At 37.2% G+C, this 22193-nt stretch overlaps 2 protein-coding genes across 3 annotated transcripts in view; one reads left to right on the forward strand and one right to left on the reverse strand.

Moving 5' to 3' along the window:
* The first annotated feature begins 2794 nt into the window (after positions 1-2794).
* Positions 2795-5826, forward strand: LOC141444545 (ribonuclease H2 subunit C). Of its 2 annotated transcripts, XM_074110112.1 has the most exons (5): positions 2795-3123; positions 3211-3338; positions 3996-4100; positions 4987-5020; positions 5515-5826. In XM_074110112.1, exons 1-4 carry the CDS (start codon positions 2976-2978, stop codon positions 4999-5001), a joined length of 396 nt encoding a protein of 131 aa, XP_073966213.1. In that variant the 5' UTR covers positions 2795-2975; the 3' UTR covers positions 5002-5020; positions 5515-5826. The 2 variants fall into 2 exon arrangements, with proteins under 2 accessions (XP_073966213.1, XP_073966212.1); XM_074110111.1 differs by having other exon boundaries at positions 4987-5826.
* Positions 5290-22193, reverse strand: part of LOC141444482 (uncharacterized) — a 30939-nt gene continuing 14035 nt past the window's right edge. Inside the window, exons 5-14 of the mRNA XM_074110033.1 lie at positions 21628-21751; positions 20726-20852; positions 19799-19954; positions 18034-18191; positions 17617-17802; positions 14359-14522; positions 12862-12999; positions 11999-12166; positions 9935-10473; positions 5290-9489 (exon numbers count right to left, since the gene is read on the reverse strand). Of these exons, the coding sequence (XP_073966134.1) occupies positions 8317-9489; positions 9935-10473; positions 11999-12166; positions 12862-12999; positions 14359-14522; positions 17617-17802; positions 18034-18191; positions 19799-19954; positions 20726-20852; positions 21628-21751 (2933 nt within the window). The 3' untranslated portion in view covers positions 5290-8316. The remainder of the gene's footprint in view (positions 9490-9934; positions 10474-11998; positions 12167-12861; positions 13000-14358; positions 14523-17616; positions 17803-18033; positions 18192-19798; positions 19955-20725; positions 20853-21627; positions 21752-22193) is intronic.

The following is a 22193-nucleotide window of genomic DNA, read 5'->3' on the forward strand; positions in this document are numbered from 1 at the left end:
AAGATATTCAGTCCCCATTTTCTCTTTTGTCAATATAACAAAAAATTAGCAAGGATGAAACGCATCAAAGTAGGTACGGGAGTGGGAATCCGTCACGCGGCACCCTAATCACTACCACCCATACTTTACTTCACAGTTTCACACTTCTACCCATCTAAGTCTTAAGTACATGTGTTAAAAAAAAATAGGAGCAAACAGTTTTAGGGTTCTGTAGATGATGTAATGCACATCTAGTTTTGTCAATAAACAAAAATTTGCAAGGATGAAACGCATCAAAGGAATCCGTCATGCGGCACCCTAATCACTACCACCCATACTTTACTTCACACTTCTACCCATCTAAGTCTTAAGTACATTTGTTAAAAAAAAATAGGAGCAAACAGTTTTAGGGTTCTGTAGATAATGTTGCACATCTAGTTTGAAGGGGCATCAACACAAAATAATACAGCATTTTTATATAGGCCTTTCTCAGACTAAAATGAAGTATAGGTGTGCGATGTTATGAAAGTGCTAGTCTACCCTTGATAAAAGATGAGAAATGCTGGTTTAAAATCTTATGGTGGGGATCTTATTATATAGGTAGATTGATGACTTGGGACATATTTGGTGGAGTGCATACTAAGGATAGCCATGAGACATATTTGACTGATTTGAATGTATTCAATGAGACCTTAGCCTGAGCAACAGGCGCAGGACAGGAGCGGATGGCGACGTCTCACGAAGGCCCTTTGTACCACTGGGGTACCATAGGACGACAACACACACACACAATGAGGCCTTAGCCTTTAGCCTTTAATCGGACAGCATGTGACATTACAAGAATGTACAAATGTATTTCTTCACTTCTTTCCTTCTCTTTTATTCATAGATTTCTTGTTTGCTTATTTTTTGCATGTCCGTTTGCCAGGTGGCAAAGGCCTCCTCCAATCTTCTCCATTCTCGTCTTTCTATAGCCACTCTATTCCATGATATTCCTGCGACCTGTCTGATATCGTCATCCCACCTTCCTTATGGTCATCACCTTTTTTTTTCAATAAGGCAGTAAATAATCAAATCAAGTCTTCTAATGCAGCTGGCATAGTCACACAGGTGCACTAAATCTTCACAAAAAAAAATTGGTGGATTTTATTTCTCTATGTAGAATTACAAACAAAGGCAGCAAAGTGTAAAAAAGTTTAGCAAAAATTTCGTTTTAATACAAGCTTTTTCAGACCACTGATACAATACATGCATTAATTACTACATTGTCATAAAGTCACAAAAACTGTATAATGTTTCATAATAATGAGTAATCTCTGATTATGTTCAAACAACATATATATTGTGCAATGCCTGCAACTGACCAATTTAGTCCTACTTCATTCCTATGATTTGATATTTTTATTTTGTTACTTTTTACTTTAGTCTAAAAACTGACCACTTTTTCTAGTTGGAATAGTGATATAAGTAGGTTGATATTATAACATTTTGAAAGTTACATTGATGAAGATAATGTATAAATGAACTAATACAAGAAAAAAAACATAAAAGAAGTAAATAATTTGATTTGGAAATAAATAAATATTATCTTATAAGAATCTACTTGGAAGCAATGCAAATGATCATAATTATTGCGAAATTTTGAAAGGAAGCATCCACTTTTTGTTTATTTCGCCGTCTGAATCATACCATTACTCTTTTACTTACAGTTTTCACAGAAATAATACGAATACTTTTAAAAAGTAGTTATTTTTTTAATTACAAAAAGATATACTTACAAACAGCTGTTGCAGGTTCAAGGTCGCACGGTCCCCAGTCACTCGCTAGGCGATTCAAATGACTGTGAGTCAACAAAATCGTAACACAAACACGGGAACACTGCCAAACTATTTACAATGACGTAAATAACGATAACAATAATATTTTTAACACAACTGTGCAAACAATCTAGATCAGTACAATTAAATACAGGAACACCCGGTTACGTGTAGGTATTTACTGGTAACGTCATAAAATTCACGGTCATAATCATAATAATGTACTACAATATTGAAGATTTACCTAATTTTCTTTAGAAATAAAGGAACTTATAAATTTGGTTGGACTGGACCGTTTGACATTTTGCAAAGGAGTTCAGCAGGGCTACTACAAAACTCGAAGTTTGTGTCGTGCGGTCTCTCTGACACTTTAACTATTTAGTACGAGAGCGAGAGGAACGGTACGATACGAACTTCGAGTTGCGAGTTTTGTAGTAGCCCTGCTGACTTTTTTTTGCACTTTTTGATATGGCAAGGTCTTATGGCAACACTTGTTTAGAAACCACTTTTCAAACAGCAATCAACTCGATACTTCTGTGCCATCCATGTGCCATCTCTCTCAAAAGTGTTCTACCGTTTGTTTCATACCTAATCCATACGCGTTGAGTATTTTTGACCTTATTTTAACAAATTTGAATTGGAAAACAAATCCATTGAGTTTAAGATTAAAATCGTCAGAACTAATCTTTTGAACAGAGAAAGATTGCCATAGTGAAAAAAAATATCTAGAAGTTTATGAAGTATGTTTTCAATATAAAAAATATTTTATTACGAAAGAGAATCCAAACGATTCAAAGATACACTTCAACAATACAAATTATTTTTAGAGCTTACTTTTTAACCAGATTCTTCTTATAATTTTATGCTTGTATGGTGTAGCACTTTCACATTGTAGAATTTGTTTGAAATTTTGGACTACTGGATACATAAATTCATAAACATACGTTACATACGTGCAGTGCATTCATCACAAAATGTCACTCACTGTGTGGTGTGGTCACCATCAGTCGTCGTGTCCGTCAGTTAGTTAATTTGTTGTCAACAAAACATTTGGCGGGCTTTTTGCGATAACCTCAAAAATATAGCTATTAGGGCTTAGGCTATTAGCTCAACCTATGAGCACAACTCAATATATATCGCAAACAATTTCAATTGGCAAAGTAGGTAAATGATTAAAATATGTCGATTCATGTAGAAAATACGCTGCAAAAGACAAACAAAGAGGCCTTTGAGCAACGAGCTCACTATGTGCCTTGTAAAGTGGAAGAAGACGGACCTGCAAATGTTAAAAAATACTTCGAGCCATATCTCGCCGAAGAAAACGGCGGTAACTAAACATTATTTATTGTAGTTTATTTACGTAAACAAACAATGTTTAGTAAATTAATGAACCCTTTATCTATTATTTTTGCAGAATTGACAGCTTCTTTTCGAGGTCATCCCCTGGATGGCACTAAAATGAGTTTCCCCGAAGGATATAGGGCTGTCATCGTCACTGAAACCAAAAGGCCGTTGTCTGAAGACGCCGAACGCAAGTTCCATGTAAATATTCCATACAATATTGATGTCTGTTAAACACTGCTTGTACATAAATGATAATTATATGATAATCTTCATGGACTACTTGGTTAATGCTTTTTCACCTTTTTTTTTAGCATTAGAAAGAAGGTAAGCGATCTTGACAAAGTCTTTTTATTGAAAAATACTTTTGAAAAATAAGTCACAGCAAATATGTAACACTTAGCAAGGACATAGCGTCACTACTTTGAAAACATCTCATAACTAAATTCAATATGTCCACAAAATTGAACCTTGACATAATGTTCATATAACTACTGAAAAATGTCCACAAAATTGAAGTTTTGATATGTTCATAAAGTATATAAAAATTATTGAATTACTACTTTTTTTTTTAAAGTAGTGACGATATAGTATATAGTATTTTGGTTTCATAAGTAATAAAATAATTAGTTAACATTATAATTTTGTAATAACGTTTTTCAATAAAAAGACTCTTCAACTTTTCCCTTTTTGCCTTTACCCTTACCCTTTTTCCAAAGCAAAAAAAAAACGAAGTATATAAAGGGTATTTTTTTACATAGACTTATCCAAAATTACCCAATTAGGTTGATTGTACGACAATGGAAAAAGAATACTTGAATAGCCTGTCTTAGAAATTGATTTGTCAATTGCAAACAGGTGGCTGGTGGCTTCAAAGACTTTGTATACTGGAATTGGGACAAGAAGCCTTCAAAGAATGATAACATGGTGAAAGCTATGGACTGGATCGATATCGCTGAAGCAGTGAGTTTATAATTATAATATATCTACAGCATCAACAGTTTAGAAACTGCTTAAAAACTGAGGGTCTATTGCGTAGCGTTCCTGCCACGTGATCACAATCAAATGACAGATTTTGTATGCGAAAACTGTCATTAGTTTGTGATCGCGTTTTTTTTTTAATTCAACTGGATGGCAAACGAGCAGGTGGGTCTCCTGATGGTAAGAGATCACCACCGCCCATAAACACCTGCAACACCAGGGGGATTGCAGATGCGTTGCCAACCTAGAGGCCTATGATGGGATATTTCAAGTGCCAGTAATTTCACCGGCTGTCTTACTCTCCACGCCGAAACACAACAGTGCAAGCACTGCTGCTTCACGGCAGGATTAGCGAGCAAGATGGTGGTAGCAATCCGGGCGGGCGGGCGGAGTGTCAGAAACATTACACAATAGACCCCCGGGCAGACAAAATAAACACTGCCGCTGTCAGGAGTCATTGGCAGTAGTGGTTGCTTACACCTATGTATCTAAAGCAACCGGTTGTCAAAAAATAAGTTGAAGTTGAATAAAATTCCCATAGGAATTCCCAAAACTGGGTTTAATTAATGTTGCTTAATAAGCAACCGTGCCATATTTCATGTCTCCAGTCCTAGTGGTTGACATTTTGGGATTTTATCTTGATCCTGTGGAAATATCAAGATAAAGAGTAGCCTATGTGTCATTTCAGAGGTCCCGCTATCTAGATACCAAATTTCACCCAAATCCATCCGGTTCGGCTGTTTGTGGGTTTGTCTGTTATCAAAATTTCTCCTAAATTGTTTTCCTTTGTTATTTCCAAGTTGCACTCATGCAAAGCCAGCAGGTCACTATTTGTAATTATAATAACAACTCATACCTTTTTTTCCAGTTGCATGGAGACTAACGAAAATTGCAGGCAGCAGGTGATTTGTGTTGATGTCCTAGAAAATAGGGCGATTGCAATAAACGAATTTCATTTGCTCGTGCCGCATTACCACCTTTTCATAATAGATGCCCTGAGACTTCATTGATGGGTGATAGTGCCACCAGCGTTGAGGTCACGCACACAAGAACATTGTCGTGTAACGACAGCAGGATTTTGACATTTACTCATTCACTAGCGTTTACCCGCGGCTTCGCACACGTACATCATTAGATCCAGTAGCTGAATTGATATTTCGGGATTTTTAAAAATTCCCGTGGCTATTCCCGTAAACTAAATCGTGGTTTTCATTGATGTTACATTAAAATGCGAATGGGAATTTAAATGTCGGGGAAAAAAAATTGGGTTATTGATCTATACAGTCTAAAAACATTCATCACAAATTTCATGACTAAGCCAGCGGTTGTTGTTTCGAGATTTTATCCCTATCCCGTGGGAATATTGGTATAAAGAGTAGCCTATGTTTTATTCCAGATCTCCAGCTATCTACATACCAAATTTCATCCAAATCCGTCCAGCCGTTTCAGCGTGAAGAAGTAACAAACATACTCACTCACGAACTTTCGCATTTATAATATAAGTAGGATTTCATTCATTCTTCTTTTGCGCAACCAGTTCTTTTGTAACTGTGTGTGTAATCATTCACTTTCAACTCTACAAACTATACAAAGACGGCTTACTGTATACCTAGAGCCAACCACGAAGACGCGTGATTTTGTCAAAATTAGGCATTAATGACATTGTAATAAGAACCACGGCACGTCGTGAATGACTACCTATATCACTTTATGAAACCAAAAGAATGTAAATGAACATACATCCTAGCTATAAAATTGTTATATATTTGCTGTGTGACCTATTTTTCAATAAAAAGACCTCCAGATTGCTTACCTTCTTTCTAATGCTAAAATTTACATAATGTAATAAGGGAATGAAATACTGTTTAAAGTAACATTTTATTTATTTAAACTAAGAAACTAATTCAACAAAGTAACAAAAAAATAAACGCGCTACAATATAGCTCTAGACTTAATTAAACTATTAAAGACGTAATACAATGAACTGAAACTATTACTCCGCTCACCCGCGGCCTTATGATAGCTACATTTCTGATTTGTGTGTGCTTTCACAGTGTGGCGGTGGAGGACCTGCATGAACACACATTTCTTCCATAAACGTAGCAAAGCTATAAGGTTGCGAGTGAGCAAAGTAATTGGTTCAGTTGTGTGTGTTCAGTTTGTTTAAATTATGCAAAAGGTTTATTCTACTAAAAAATGCACATTTTCTTTTGCGTAAACAGACTATATATGGTACATACAAATTATGTTTTGAACTTTTACTTTAACCATTTAAAAGGGGATAGTAAAAGTAAAAACGCATGATTCATGTTTATTGCAGTAAAAAATAAATTTCATTGAATGTAATTTGTTCTTTAATTTATTCATTTCAAAACATAGTGGTAAATACCTTTTTTCATACAGAGACTAGTGACATCAATGACCAGTTTTACTTGATTTACGGATGCTTACCGCCATCATCATATCATAAAAAAAAACACGTGTCGCTACACCGCACGCTGTTTATCGACTAATGAAACTGAGCCTTCATGTGCAAATTTAAATAGAATGACCAAAACAAACATAACGCGCCATTTACAAAAGGCTAATAAATAAACTATGGCGATCTACCGCTCCTTGGGGTGTCAAAAGATTAAGTGCGGGTAGTTCGAAGAATTCGCGCCGCTAAATACCCTACATTTCAGTCTACTCGTGACCACGGCCGCTACAGTGGTCGAAACAATATAATTTTTACAATATGTACGTAATTACAATCCAATACTACAATAGTAAAGATTTAGCGCAAAATGGCTCTCTCAATACGGTATTTAACTATTTTTTATATGTATTATAAATTAAGGGGCTGTTTCACCATCCATTGATTAGTGTTAACTGACGGTTAAATGTGATGCCGTCTCTGTCTATTCGAACAAATCAAATAGGGACGGCATCACATTTAACCGTCAGTTAACACTAATCAATGGATGGTGAAACAGCCGAATAGAGAAACAATTTTTATGCTACCTTTACAAATAACAAAGTTATATAGGTTTGAAATTCAAGATAAGATAGAGGAAGACATACTGGCATGTGACGTCACACGCAAGTGACAGGTAGGTAAATAGATTTTTCAAAAAATCACTATAAATCCAATTTTCAACCGATTTAAGTTTTCTCTTCGCTATACCAGTGTATAATAACCACCAGTGTGTAAAATATAGGTATATACCTATATTTTCATAATTAATATATGGCATGGCAAATTCAAGAGTTGTCAAATACCGTATTAGCTTCAGTACACCTTTCTCAACCAGCTTACTGAAGTTTACTGAAGCTAATTGTAAATTGACCGACAAATACGATGGAAAAACATTATTTACTAGATCCTGTACAGCCGTTTTGACATTAGATGCTAAATATTATTATTTAGTTCCATATAGTTTAATAACACTGTATTTAAATTAATCTATACGCAAAATACAAGTAATGATATCTGGGCACAATTGCATAACAAACAAATTACAAGCAAATAGTATTAGTGAATTCCAATACAGAATTGCTAATACTATTTAGCTTGTAATTTCTTATGCAATTGGGCCCTGTTTTACGGTAAATATTTATAATATTTTTCACCCTAAAACGTTTCATATTGCACATGAGTGTCACTACACAAACAATAAATTGATTGACACTTCATATGTCGTCGCATTCCGATTTAAATCAGACTTTTGCCGATCGAAATACATAAACCAATATATCTGTAATTAGAAAAGGTGTCTACTCATTAATACTTTGATTTTTTCTAAGCTACCCATATTTATGAATTGAATACTAAACTTCACTCGCGGCTTCGCTCGAATCTATTAGATATAACAGTCGAATTGAAATTCCGGGGATAATACAAAATTCCCATTGGAATTTCCAAAAATTACATCATGGTCTTCAATAAGGTTGCATCCGTGACAAATTTCAAGTCTCTAAATTTAGCGGTTGACGTTTCGGGTTTTATCATATTCCGTCGAAACATCGAAATTCCAGAGATTTGCATAACAATTTTCATACAAATCTATAGACCCTTTTAGCGTAAAGGGTTAACAAGATACATACACGCACACACTTTCCCATTTTTAACATTATTAGTATAAATATATTAATTAAACCTAATTTTTGCACTAAGTATTATGCTTAATCTTAGGTATTGTTCTTCATCAATTATTACCTAATCTTCTCTCCCAGCTCTACGTCTTATTTCCTCTCTCAATTTCTTCTTTATTTCATTCCTCTTCTTCTCAATTTCTTTCTTACTTAATCTTGCCTTTTTAAATTCTAGCACTCTCGTATTTCTATTTCTTACACTGACTTTGCTTCTCGCGTCATTTTTATTTGTATCTTTTTCTACTTCTGTATTGCTACTAACAGGTACTTCAGTATGGTACCCAAATGCTGTAGTACTTTCCAAATCAGAAAAATCATTGATGTTCTCTCTACTCATTTTATTGTAAATCTTAAGGAATTGCCAAAATTCTATATCACCGCCTCTTATGTTGCTTTCGTAGAATTCTTTAAGTTCCCGATTACATCTATGTTTATTTACTATAGGCTGTGGCTTAGATTGTCTATTGGCTTCTTTATACAAATCATTTTGGGCTTGTTTCGTTCTTCTATCTAGCTTTGGCAGTTCTACATTTTTGTTTATAATAGTTTTTACTTTAACTTTATTCGATTTTTTAGGTTTAGCCTCATTAGGTTTATTCTTTTTAACATTAACCTTATGTTTCCAAACTTTAGGTCTAAAAGGTTTAGGATTAACTTCGTGTTTTCTACCATGAAGTTTCAAAGCACTGAGAGTTTGACAAACTTTGTCACAGGAATCGCAGGGAAATAGCATTTTAACACCCTTCTTCTTGGCAACACGATATAGTTCTTTCATATGTTCTATATAACCACCAGTTACATTTAAATTAGCAGTTTCATCTAATTTTGGAAGTAAACAATCTTTTATTTTAACTTTCTCTTTAACCACGATCCATTCTTTACCCTTTTTAACCAGCTTATTTCTAGTGATACCTTTATCCTTGTTTTTTCTATTAGCTTTATCTATTTTTGTATATTCAAGCCTATTCAGATTTTTCAGACTTGGTATTATCTCTACTTTGTTTATTATTTCATCACCGACATCGTAGTAATATTTAGATTTTAGTATATCGTTATTATCATCTTTGAATGTTCCGTATGGCAGTTTTATTTCTATGTCGTGTACGGTTTTTAGATGCTTGGTTACGCTTAAGTCTGTAGTGTATTTGCATAGCGGACATTTCTTCCATGTTTTTATATTGCTCACGTCGAAATGGGATTTGCAATGGTCCAGTAGGTTTCCCTTTGTCTCAAACAGCTGAAAAAAGAAACTAGCTTTAAAATATAGACACCGAATAACATAGGTAATTGATTACAATTAAAAAAAAATGCTTAAAATTATCAAAAAAATGACCAATTTTCGAGTTAAGTCGCATTACGGGTCAAAGCCTCTAGGTCCTTGCTTTTCTTTACTTGATTTTAGCTTTCAAGATTTATATGAGGTGCTTTATACTCCCATGGCGGCGTGGAGACGGGAAAAGTCCATTATGGACTGTGAAGAGAGGGTCCAGACAGTGCCGGACTTTCACTCCCTGGAGCTTATTACGGGGAGGAGAGGGAACGGACCAATTCCTTTACATTATTAATTACAAATTAACGCGACACCAGCCTTTTTTGTTTTATTTTTGATGTATTCCTATAATAATTAAAATAATATTAATAAAATTGGTCCACTAAATTTTATGCATTACAAATTTGTTTACCTTGAAGCAAACATAGCACTGGTGTATATTTAGTTTCAATTTCTTATTTCTTCCTTCCGCTTTTTCAACTTGATCGTTTTCTTCAGTTTGACCGTCTATTTGCTCAGCAGCGGTTATGACTTCATTTGCGTTGTTATTACCCGTATTATCTGTACCATCAATTGAGTCTAAATTAACAGGTAGCTCTTCAACTAATAAGTCATTATGTGCTTTTCTGAAACTTGTATTATCTCTATTCTGGCATATGATTTCATCATCTATATTTACTTCAGGATCTTGATTAGTTGGAATCTCTCCTATTAACATGTTTTTATTCAGAGTTGGACTATATTCTGTGTCATCTGTTCTTTCTTTATTTGTATCGTTTGTAGCTTCATTTGTTTTATCGATATCATCTATTGAAAAGTGTTCTACCAATAATTCATTCTTTTGTTTGTTGAAACTTGTTTTATTATCATTCTCTTCAGTTCGATCTACAGTTTTTGTTAATGTATTTTTATTATCAATTTGCTTGTTGTAATATTGAATTTTACGCCGTTCTGAAGGCAAAAAAAATACATTATTGGCATAGCGTAACATGATGGCCCAAAAAGCCGCGGTGTCCCAGTGATCTGACGACACATATCTTCTTAAACAGAGGATCGTGGGTTCAATGCGGGCTAGCATCTGTGATTTTTTCGAAATACATGTGCGAAACTACATTTGCAATTTACCACGAGCTTTATGCTGAAGGAAAACATCGTAAGGAAACCTGCACAAAATCTGCTAAGGAATTCAATGGTGTGTGAAGTTCCCGATCAGCACTGGACCCGCGTGGGAACTACGGCCCAAGCCTTCTCATTTTGAGAGAATGCCTGTGCCCCGCAGTGAGATGTACTCGTATATACTCTGTTTATTAAACCAAGATGCTAAAGCGACAGTATGAAATGTCAAATGTAAAAATAATGTGACCAGCACAATACGAATAGTGCTGCTCTCTGATTTCGGTTTTCGACATAATTGCAAATAATCGATAAACATAATATTTTATGGAAACAAAAATAAAATTAAATCATTCAATATTCTACTTTCCATAAGCATTGAGCTTTTAGAATCTAGAGCTGCTTAGAATCAAAATAAAACTTAACTCTTAATAAGGTAGAGGCGATTTAGCGACCACTTGCATTGAGTTGGAACTGAACCTTATTAATTTCATTATACGTCACAATTTCCATTGTAATTATTGAAAATACGAATAGCTCTAAAATATTCTTTGTCAGGTACGTAATCGATAGCTGCTTTGATTTGTGGCAGTATGCTCCAATAAATGGAGCCTTATTAAGGTTAAACATCAACATCTACAAAAATTAAAAATATCTCCTAAACGGTGGCATTTTCATTAAAGATATGTCCTAAGTGCCATACGTGTGTTAGTACGTCGCAGATCCGTTCATACCTTAAAATTTTATACGTATAACATAGGCACTTACCGAAACTTTTCGGTGATTACCGGTTGTGGCACATCACTATTTATGGGATGTAAAAAACAGGTAACACATGAAACGTCATTTTAGTACTTATCTTGGTTTAATAAACAGAGTATAGGCTGGAATGACGATGATGACAAACGATGGACCTTAATGTGGGTTTAATTAGATCCTGTACTTATAAGGACAGGATTTTCTGAATTTATTGAATCAGGCGTTACTTTGCGGAGGTCCATATCAATGAACTAAAAGAATTTCTTTGCTCACCCGCGACCTTATGATAGCTTAGTTTATGTTAGACTAACAAATGGTAGCATGGTGTACGGTTGTGTTGCTCTGAAGATGAGCTCTGGTTGAGTTCGAAACGCGTCAGTGTAGTGTGGTGGTGGTGCTAGCACCCATCTATATGGGTTTGTGTGTTCTTACAGTGTGGAGGTGGAGGAACACGCATATTTTGAATAAACTTAGCTATCATAAGGTCGCGGGCGAGCAAAGAAATTCTTTTAGTTCATTAACAGGATTTTCTTGTCACTGTATTGTATATTTGGGTACAGATGTGTTCTAAATACCCACAGAAAAATTTAGGAAATAGTCTTACCTTTAATCGCACAATTCTGGAGAGCTTTCTTCATGAGTCTATTGTATTTCCGTCTCGTTCGCTCCAGGGCTAGCGCGGCCTTCTTCTTTCTCGTTCTCTCCAGTAGCTCTTTGACACTCCTTTTGACTTGCGCCTCTATATCCTCGTCTCTCGTGTATTTATGCGATTCTGAAGAAAGTTCCCGTCTTATAATACCAACTGGTAATATATAAACCCGTTATTTTTTTCACAATGTATAGTAAATTGAAAAGCATTTCGAGATAAATACTTTTTAAATAGTTTCCTGTAGTTGTTTAATTTTAATACAATGTAATGAATTTATTACATAAAAAATAAGCAATTACTGACACTATGACGTAGGTAGACGATCCAAGTACTTTATTCTGTGAAGATTTGAATTCTCCACAATTTACTCGTAGATTATACTAAGAAATTAGATTTAGATCTGCAATCGGACATTATGACACTGACAGTGGCAGTAAGGCCAGTAAGTAAAGATAAGAGAGGAAGATAAATTTTCCGGAGTAAAAACTATTCTGTCCTTCCCCTGGACGCAAACTATCTGTATACCGAATTTAAATAAAAAAATAAAGACATTTATTGCCACATTAAAAAAAATACAATACAATGAACATAACAAAATATAAAAAAAAAACCATCTTAATCGGTTCAGCGGTTTAGACGTGATGAAGTAACAAAGAAACAAATAAAGAAACACAGAAACTTACAAACTTTTGCATTTATAATGTTAATGGGATAAAATAAAGATTTATATGAAAAATATCAAGATTTCTTATATTTCACTTTCACACATGATGATGATGATGATGATGATTTTAAATGATAAACTGTACTACTCTTACCAGGGCGCCGGTGGTCCAGTGTATGTCTTAAAACCGGCTCTGGCCTTTCCTTCAGAGGGTCGATCAGCTCTTTAAATACTTCTTCAGGGACCTCCTCAATTTGGTTCTCTGCTGCTAATTTTGATAATACTTCTTCGGCTAAAAAAAAGGAAAAAAACCTGAATTAAGATTGCGTCTAAACTAAAGAACCGATTTTAATAGTTTGGTTTATTTATTCATTCAATATAATATATAAATTACATAAATATAAAATTACAGGGATTTATATTGAAGTCGTCTATGATAATATAAATTAGGAATATGAAACTACCCTCACCCATATGTAATGAAATAAACCTAAAGCCCGAAACATGTCGAGCTAAACTCGATTTGAGACTTGAATTATCCGGGTTTATTTAATTAAATATAATGTAAAATAGACTGATAATAATATAAAAAACAAAATTATAAAAAACTCCAGTAATTAAATAAAAATACAATAGATTGATTCTCCACTAGGGATCATATTAACAAAAATATATTAAACTTAGGGGCTGTTTCACCATCCATTGATTAGCGTTAACCGACGGTTAAATGTGATGCCGTCTCCGTCACTCGAACAAAACAAATAGAGACGGCATCACACCTAACCGCCAGTTAACACTTATCAATGAATGGTGAAACAGCCCCTTATTATTAAAAAAGTTAATAAAAAAATTGGTATGGAGCTATAGTCTGTCAAAAAAGAGAAGAAATTAAAAAGTGGCAACACTGTAGTGTCATCCCTTTCAAGCTCTGTCAAACCAAAAAGGGAGGACACTACAGTGTTGCCACTTTTTAATTTCTTCTCTTTTTTGACAGACTATATCTACATATTTATTCAAGACCGTAACTAAAGCTTTTTTATTCTGAACCATTATAAAAGTCCAGTAATGTTTGATGGCCCGCTTGCCAAGCGTGGCGAGTATTGGCACCCTCCCCCCCCCCTCATAAACCTCAAATGAAAGTACAATTCCTACCTAGTTCCCGGCAGCCCCAGTCCCGACTACGGTAGCGGTCGCAGTAATGGCGGGGCAGGAGGTTCTAAGTATCCCCGGCAGACCCAACAGCAGGTGCAGGTGGTAGGACCTTGTGCAAGGTCCGCCCGGATTGCTACCACCATCTTGCTCGCTGACCCTGCCGTGAAGCAGCAGTGCTTGCACTGTTGTTTCGGGAGAGTAAGACACGGTGAAATTACTGGCACTTGAGGTATCCCATCTTAGGCCTTTAGGTTGGCAACGCATCTGCAATACCCCTGGTGTTGCAGATGTTTATGGGCGGCGGTGATCTCTTACCACCAGGAGACCCACTTGCTCGTTACATACATACATACAAACGACGACGGATGACCTGGTTAAAGCCGCAGGTTCACGGTGGATGCAGGCCGCTACCAACCGAAGCGACTGGAGGTCTATGGGGGAGGCCTATGTCCAACAGTGGACGTCCTACGGCTGAGATGATGATGCTTGTAGTACTCACCGTCCATTGGTTCCGCTTTCGGCACCAAATCCGTGTATTGGCTAACATCATCCAATTCTAGAGGCTCTTCCTTTATTTTAGTCTTAGGTTTCCTGTAAAAATAAGACATTTTGTTATACAGGCTGGAAAAAAACCAGGGTGGACACAAGCGAAGTTTAGAAGATCTTTAAATACAGTCAGTCAGTCAGTCAGATTCAGCAAGCAATGTGATTGAGTGATACCTTAAAAGAAAGAACAATAAACAGGCATGTTTTTAAAAATGTTTGAACATTTATTTTTATTTTTATGGCACAGAAAAACGACTCTGTGCCAACCTAAGACATTTTAAGTAATTTCGAATGCCTCCATTTTGTTTTTGTGGCAATACACATTAAACTATCCGAAATAAAAGATTTTGTTTACAAATTAACGCTCATTGGGGCAATATTGACTCGTGATTATCAAATTTTTCGTGATTTTTGCAGGTGTAGGACCTTGTGCAAGGTCCGCCCGGATTGCTACCACCATCTTGCTCGCTAATCCTCGTGAAGCAGCACTGTTGTGTTTCGGCGTGGAGAGTAAGACAGCCGGTGAAGTTACTGGCACGCGAGGTATCCCATCTTAGGCCTCTAGGTTGGCAACGCTGCAATACCCTGTGTTTGCAGATGTTATGGGCGGTGGTGATCTCTTACCATCAGGAACCCACTTGCTCGTTGCCATCCAGTCGCGTAAAAAAAAAAATTCTGGGTATTTTCTTAAATTTCTAAATTTCAATTAGAAAAATATATCAAATTTCGGCTAAGAGATATATGGCTAAAAATGTTCAAAAATACCTCGGCTATCACACGTTGCTACTTTACACGTAGCTACCCAACACCTGTATGCGGACTAGTAAGTCAGTAATTCTTTAGTAGTAGTAGGTAAAAGTTTTAGTAACAGGCTAGTAAGTCAGTAATGGTTTGACCTATCGCCTCTCAAACAGAGGGTCGTGGGTTCAAACCCCGGCTCGCACCTCTGAGTTTTTCGAAATTCATGTGCGGAATTACATTTGAAATTTAACACGAGCTTTGCGGTGAAGGAAAACATCGTGAGGAAACCTGCACAAACCTGCGAAGCAGAAGAGGAGGCCTGTGCCCAGCAGTGGGACGTATATAGGCTGGGATGATGATGAGTATTAGTTGTTTGTTTGTTTGTTATCTCATCACTGGAATGGGGCATACACATAGATTGAGTCCTGGGGAAGGACATAGGATAGTGTTTATCCTGGAAAATTGCGTAGCTCCCGCGGATAGCCATAAAGGAACAAGGCGGACTAGTAAGTCAGTAATTCTTTAGTAGTAGTACGTAAAAGTTGTAGTAACAGGCTAGTAAGTCAGTAATGGTTTGACCTATCGCCTCTCAAGCAGAGGGTCATGGGTTCGAACCTCGGCTCGCACCTCTGAGTTTTTCGAAATTCATGTGCGGAAATTACATTCGAAATTTACCTCGAGCTTTGCGGTGAAGGAAAACATCGTGAGGAAACCTGCACAAACCTGCGAAGCGATTCAATGGTGCGTGCGAAGTTCCCAATCCGCACTGGGCCCGCGTGGGAACTATGGCCCAAGCCCTCTTGATCTGAGAGGAGGCCTGTGCCCAGCAGTGGGACGTATATAGGCTGGGATGATGATGATGATGATGATGAAGTCAGTAATTCTTTATTTGCCAGAATATGTTTACAAGATCTGAAGCAATTACAGTCATAGTATTCAGCCGACAGAACGACATGCGAATTTTGAAAAATAATAATCCTACTAATATTATAAATGTGAAAGTTTGTGAGTATGTTTGTAACTTTTTCACGCTGAAACGGCTGGACGGATTTGGATGAAATTTGGCGAAAAGTTAGTTTATAACCTGGATTAAAACAAAGGATACTTTTTATCCCGACATTCCCACGGGATAGGGATAAAATCTCTAAATAACAACCGCTAGGCTTAGAGTCACGAAATTTGGTATGTAGGTAGCGAACATCTGGAATAACACATAGGCTACTTTTTATCCTGATGTTCCCACGGGATAGGGATAAAATCTCGAGCTAATAACCGCTGGGTTTAGAGCCATGAAATTTGGTATGTAGATAGCTGGACATCTGGAATAACACGTAGGCTACTTTTTATCCCGATATTCCCACGGGATAGGGATAAAAACTCTGAATAAAAACTGCTGGTTTTAGAGTCATGAAATTAGGCATGGGTGTTTTAATTTAACGTCAATGAAAACCACGATGTATTTTTTGGGAATACCCACGAGAATTTAATAAAATCCCGGAATTTCAATCCAACTGCTGTATCTCATGAGTTACGCGTGCGAAGCCGCGGGTAAACGCTAGTTTTTCAATAAATACAAAGCCAAGTAATAGCCACGCGAATCGGCTCATTGAAGTGGCAATGGGCAGGCCATATAGCACGGAGAACAGGTGGCCGTTGGGGCCGAAAATTACTAATGGAGACCGCGCGGCAAGCGTAGGACGTCCACCAACGAGATGGACGGATGACCTGGTTAAAGCCGGGTTCACGGTGGATGCAGGCCGCTTACAACCGAAGCAACTGGAGGCCTATGTCCAACAGTGGACTCTACAGCTAATATGATGATGATGATGATGATGGAAAAAACCGGCCAAGAGCGTGTCGGACACGCCCAAAATAGGGTTCCGTAGCCATTACGAAAAAATTAAGTAATATTTTTCTAAGGATTTCGTATTTTATACGGAATCTTCCAAGTTTAGGTATATTTCATACCTTAGGCTGCTATTTAAGAGTAAAACTACTAATAATTCTCAAGCAAACTAACCCGTTATAGTTTTCCTTGAAAGTTTGATATACTTACTACCATCCTGAATTTTTTCAAATTTTTCCACACACCGGTTTAGATTTAAGAGGGGGGGGGGGGACGCCCGATTTTCATGAAAATTTGCACTTTAAAGTTGAATATTTCGCAAACAATCACTGAATCGAAAAATCGTTTTAGCAAACCCCTGGTTAAATGGTTTTAAAAGACCTATCCAACGATACCCCACACCATAGGGTTGGATGAGAAAAAAAAATAACCCCCTCTTTAAGTCTAAGGGAGGTACCCTAAAAAAAAATTTTTACAATTTTTTATTGTACCGTTTTGTCGGTATAGTTTACATATATATCCGTGCAAAATTACAGCTTTCTAGCATTGATAGTCCCTGAGCAAAGCCGCGGACGGACAGACAGACAGATTTTGGCTCCGGAACCCTAAAAATGAGATTTGAACCTATGAAGTTGAATAAAAAAATTTGAACTTATACTCACAAACATTCTCTTATGTCGGTGTTTAATATGCATGACGAGACCTGGCTTATTGGTGGTGATAAAATCACAGATATCACAGATATATTTCTTCTCAGTTCGACTGTGCTTTCTTATTATGTGATTGGTTAAATAAGTCTTACTTAGAAACCTGCAAAGGAGAAATAAAATAAAAGTAAGTTTGAGAAATAAAATTTACAATTTCATTAAAATAATCATTTTATGTTTACTCTTTTATACTTATGCTAAGTAATGTTATGCTAATTCAATTTATGCCAATTCCCATTATGCGTATTCAGTTATGCGAATTAATAATTATGCGAAATAACGTTATGCCAATTTCAATTAGGACAATTAATATAAACCCAGTTGGATAACTTACCGGACACCGCAGTAATCACACTGGACCCTCTTAACTTTAGGTTTGTGCGTTTTCAGATGCCGCTCGATGTCGGCCTTCTTTATGAACCGTTTGCGGCATATTTCACAGGCGAACTGCTTATCCGGGTAGTGCGATAGCAAATGCTTTCGGAGGGAGCTCTGAGACAAACGAAAATTAATAGTACATTACTGAGGAGGGTGGGAAAGAAGGCTTGCAGGGCGAGTATGTCTCGGCCGGATAGGTATACGAGGCTGGCAAGTTCTTTCACGCCGAAGGCTTTGTTGAACATGAAACTGCCGCGAGACTCACACATATTAAATATAATGACCCGGATAACTCACGTCTTAAATCGAGTTTAGCTCGACATGTTTCGGGCTAATCCGTAGCCCGAGTTATCCGGGTCATTATATTTAATATCCGAAGGCTTTGTGTTGTACAGTGTTTTTTCCAACATGCACTGAAATAAAAATAGTACTCCCAGAAATCATTTTTTTATTCGTAAGACAACTAAAATTGTACCAGACTTAAATTATGTAGTTATGCAAGCGGTTTTTTTCTTTCCAACATGGAATTTTAAAACGTCAAAATAATCCCAAAAAAACCGGCCAAGTTGAGTTGAACCCGCGTGGAGAGGGTTCCGTACAATGCCAAAGTTATATTATAAATCCTCACTGTAAGACGCAAGTTAACTACTACTAGCGCTATCTAGTGGTATTTTAGTGAACTATTTTCCGTAAGAATATTGAGTTTACCACTTTATTTTCAATTTATATAATTCTTATAGGTTTTCCTGCAATCTACAAGCAATTAACTATATTTTGCTTTTTTTCCAAATTTTAGGCTCAGTAGTTTCGGAGATCGGGGGGGGGGTCAAATTTCGTCTTCTTTCATGCATAAAATCAAAACTATTAATTTTACAATAATAACAAAAATATATTTGTGATCCTCATAACGAGCCCTTTCATTTGATATATGACACAGTAAGGTTGCATACCTTTTTTTTAAATTTCCTAATTTGTACCCCGAAAATGAGTCTTATTTTAAAAAAAATACCATCCTACTTAATTTCACCTGATTTGCTCCAGTAGATTCGGAGCAAATTGGCTGTGACAGACGGAAGGACAGACAGACAGACGCACGACGCACGAGTGATCCTTTTCCGTTCCGTTTTTTTTGTACGGAACCCTAAAAATCATGTTGCTCTACAACATGTAGGATTATCCTAAGTTAACGCCTAACTGTTGTAAGCATCAAAAACTACGCGTAAATTGTGAAGAATTCTAATCCTCACAGGACAAAGTACAAGTTAATTTATGACGGTGGAAGCATTCTACACTTCCACTGAACGTAGATAATAGTTAGTGTTTAGTTTTGTTACTAAGGGACCCCATACTTCCCTGTATTATCTTTTTTTTTGTATTTTTTTTTATTTAATTGTATACTAGTTTGTAAATATTTTATTTGTAATTATTTTATGTTGATAAAATGACTTTCTGCCAAGTTTCTTGCGGCGCATTCTTCGTGGCAATGATGGTCTTTCCGAAAGCGCTGGTAGTTTAAAAAATGACGTGTAAAAGTGCCCATTGCGTACTATTTACTGAATAAATGATTTGAATTTGAATTTGAATTTCGGACTGTCAACGTCATAGTTTTCAAAATCATCTTAACATTAAAATGTAATAACAACACAAAACTATTACGAAAAGGTTTTAGATTTACACACCTTGTATGGGATATGGAAAATTCAGGAGTTTGCCATACTCACGGTATGCTTAAATCTCCTCTCGCACAGCTCCACGTTACAGAGATACGGCTTGTCTTCGACATGGATCCTCATGTGACTAGAGAGATTGCCTCTGTTGGTCAGGAGCAACCCGCAAACTTCGCACTTGGCCGTACGGGACCTGTCGTGGACGACTTGCTAAAAAAAAAAAAGTTTTACGTTCTAAATTCAAGATAGTTTTTTCGTACTTCTTGACATTCTTGTAGAAAATTTAAGGGGCGGCCATACCGCTGCTAAAAAACGGTGACGGTACAGAATCGCAGTGACGCATCGCATGCGTGCTGTTTTTAGGGATCCGTAGCCAAAATGGCAAAAACGGTACCCTTATAGTTTCGCCATGTCTGTCTGTCCGTCCGTCCGCGGCTTTGCTCAGGGACGAATATATATGTAAAGTATAATTTTTTTGAGTACCTCCCATAGACGCAAAGTGGCGATGTTTTTTTTTTCTCCTCCAACCTTGTAGTGTATCGTTGGATAAGTCTTTTTTCGATTCAGTGACTTTTTTGCAAAATATTCAACTTTCAAGTGCAATTTTTTATTAAAATCGAGCGTAGCCCCCCCCTCTAAAATCTAAAATTTTGGAAACATATTTTCGTCTCAGAAGCAAAAATTGGAGAACCGTACTCCCAATGTGAAGCCGTGGTGGCCTAGTGGTTTCACCTATCGCCTCTCAAGCAGAAGGTCGTGGGCTCAAACCCCGGCTCGCACCTCTGAGTTTTTCGAAATTCCTATGCGGAATTACATTTGAAATTTACCACGAGCATTGCGGTGAAGGAAAACATCGTGAGGAAACCTGCACAAACCTGCGTAGCAATCCAATGGTGCGCGTGGGAGCTACAGCCCAAGCCCTCTCATTCTGAGAGGAGGCCTGTGCTCCGCAGTGGGACGTATATACTGGGATGGACTCACAATGTGGGTCCTCAGGTTGGCTTTGGCCTTGAACCGTTTCCCGCAGACGCCGCACACGTACTTCCTTACGTCGACCTCCAAATGCTTCTCCGCCACGTGCAACTTCAGAGCGGACTTGCTTTTGCATCTGTAAGTATAGATGAAGACCCTATTACATTATACAAGTTACTTGCATATTCCATAATAAAATTGAGGCAAAAAAATTGCTCAGTCTAAAGGTCACAGCTCATTACAGCCACCCGGCACCCGACCAGTACCGCCTCGCCTCGAGCGGTTAGTATTCTATAATGGATTTGTATGGGCTCACTACATAAACTCCTTAGCGTCATCGGATCGCCTAGTAAACAGGTCTAGTGGGCTAGAACCTTTGTTAAGTAGCTAAGCTAACTTAAAGTTCAACAGTCGGTACCCATTAGTTAAGAATTTTTGAGCTGGTCACGATTTGAATGGGTCCCGACTGCTGAACTTTAAGTTAGCTACTTAACAAAGTTCTAGCCCACTAGACTTGTTTTCTTCTTTTTAGCACTTTTCAAGGCAGTCGGGTCTTTTTCCGACTAAATACGACGGAATAATGTTTTATTGCTACGAAATGCAAAATTAGAACTTCGATTTTCGTAGTAGCCCGTGTACTCACAAACTTCAGCATTGTAGGATGCTCGGTTTACTAATGTTTCGGCGAATACCGTTTGGCAATCTGTTTCATTTCGCACCTTTTCATTTCCCAACTGTTTAATATTTCTGAAACTGTAAATAATTCAGGATTTTTATAAAACTAACCTAACCTAAAGGGTTCTACACGATGCCCCTGAAATAAATCCTGAAATATTTAGTTCTACAGTTCGCGAAATGGAACAGGTTGCCAAACGTTACGTTGCGAAAAGGCAGTACCCGAGGATACTCACGTGACGTCGCACAGCTTGCAGCCGAATATTTTCTCGGTGCCGGTGTGCCGCGCCTGGTGCTTGCGCAGCGTGGACGAGTCGCGGCACGCGTACGCGCAGTACAGGCAGCGGAACGGCTTGTCCCCTGGATTACAGTGCGGTTAATGTACGACCTGGTCCTATACTACGAAGTGCAAAATTCCAACTTCGTATCTTGCCGTACGCAAGCTTACACTTATATTATTTAATACGACGGTGAAAAGGACGGTACGATACGAACTTCGATTTTCGAATTTCGTGGTAGCCCCCCTGGGCCCTAATACACCAACGTTAGGCAGTTGTCCCACCGCCGGCAAGGAAACGATCGACTATTTTCTCGCACAAGAAACGAACAAAAGATATAAGATCCTGTGTGCGTAAAAGAGATACATATATTCATCATCCCAGCCTATATACGTCCCACTGTAGGGCACAGGCCTCCCCTCAGAATGAGAGGGCTTGGGCAGTAGTTCCCACGCGGGCCCAGTGCGGATTGGGATTGGGATACATATATTAATAATAATTAATAATTAAGAATAATAAATAAC

The sequence above is a fragment of the Choristoneura fumiferana genome, chromosome 30 (assembly GCF_025370935.1).
Source record: "Choristoneura fumiferana chromosome 30, NRCan_CFum_1, whole genome shotgun sequence".
Lineage (NCBI taxonomy): Eukaryota > Metazoa > Arthropoda > Insecta > Lepidoptera > Tortricidae > Choristoneura > Choristoneura fumiferana.

Coding starts and splice junctions, on each gene's coding strand:
- LOC141444545 (XM_074110111.1), top strand. CDS start 2,976: ATGTCGATTCATGTAGAAAATACGCTGCAAAAGACAAACAAAGAGGCC. Junction 3,124..3,210: donor TCTCGCCGAAGAAAACGGCG/GTAACTAAACAT, acceptor TTATTTTTGCAG/AATTGACAGCTTCTTTTCGA. Junction 3,339..3,995: donor ACGCCGAACGCAAGTTCCAT/GTAAATATTCCA, acceptor AATTGCAAACAG/GTGGCTGGTGGCTTCAAAGA.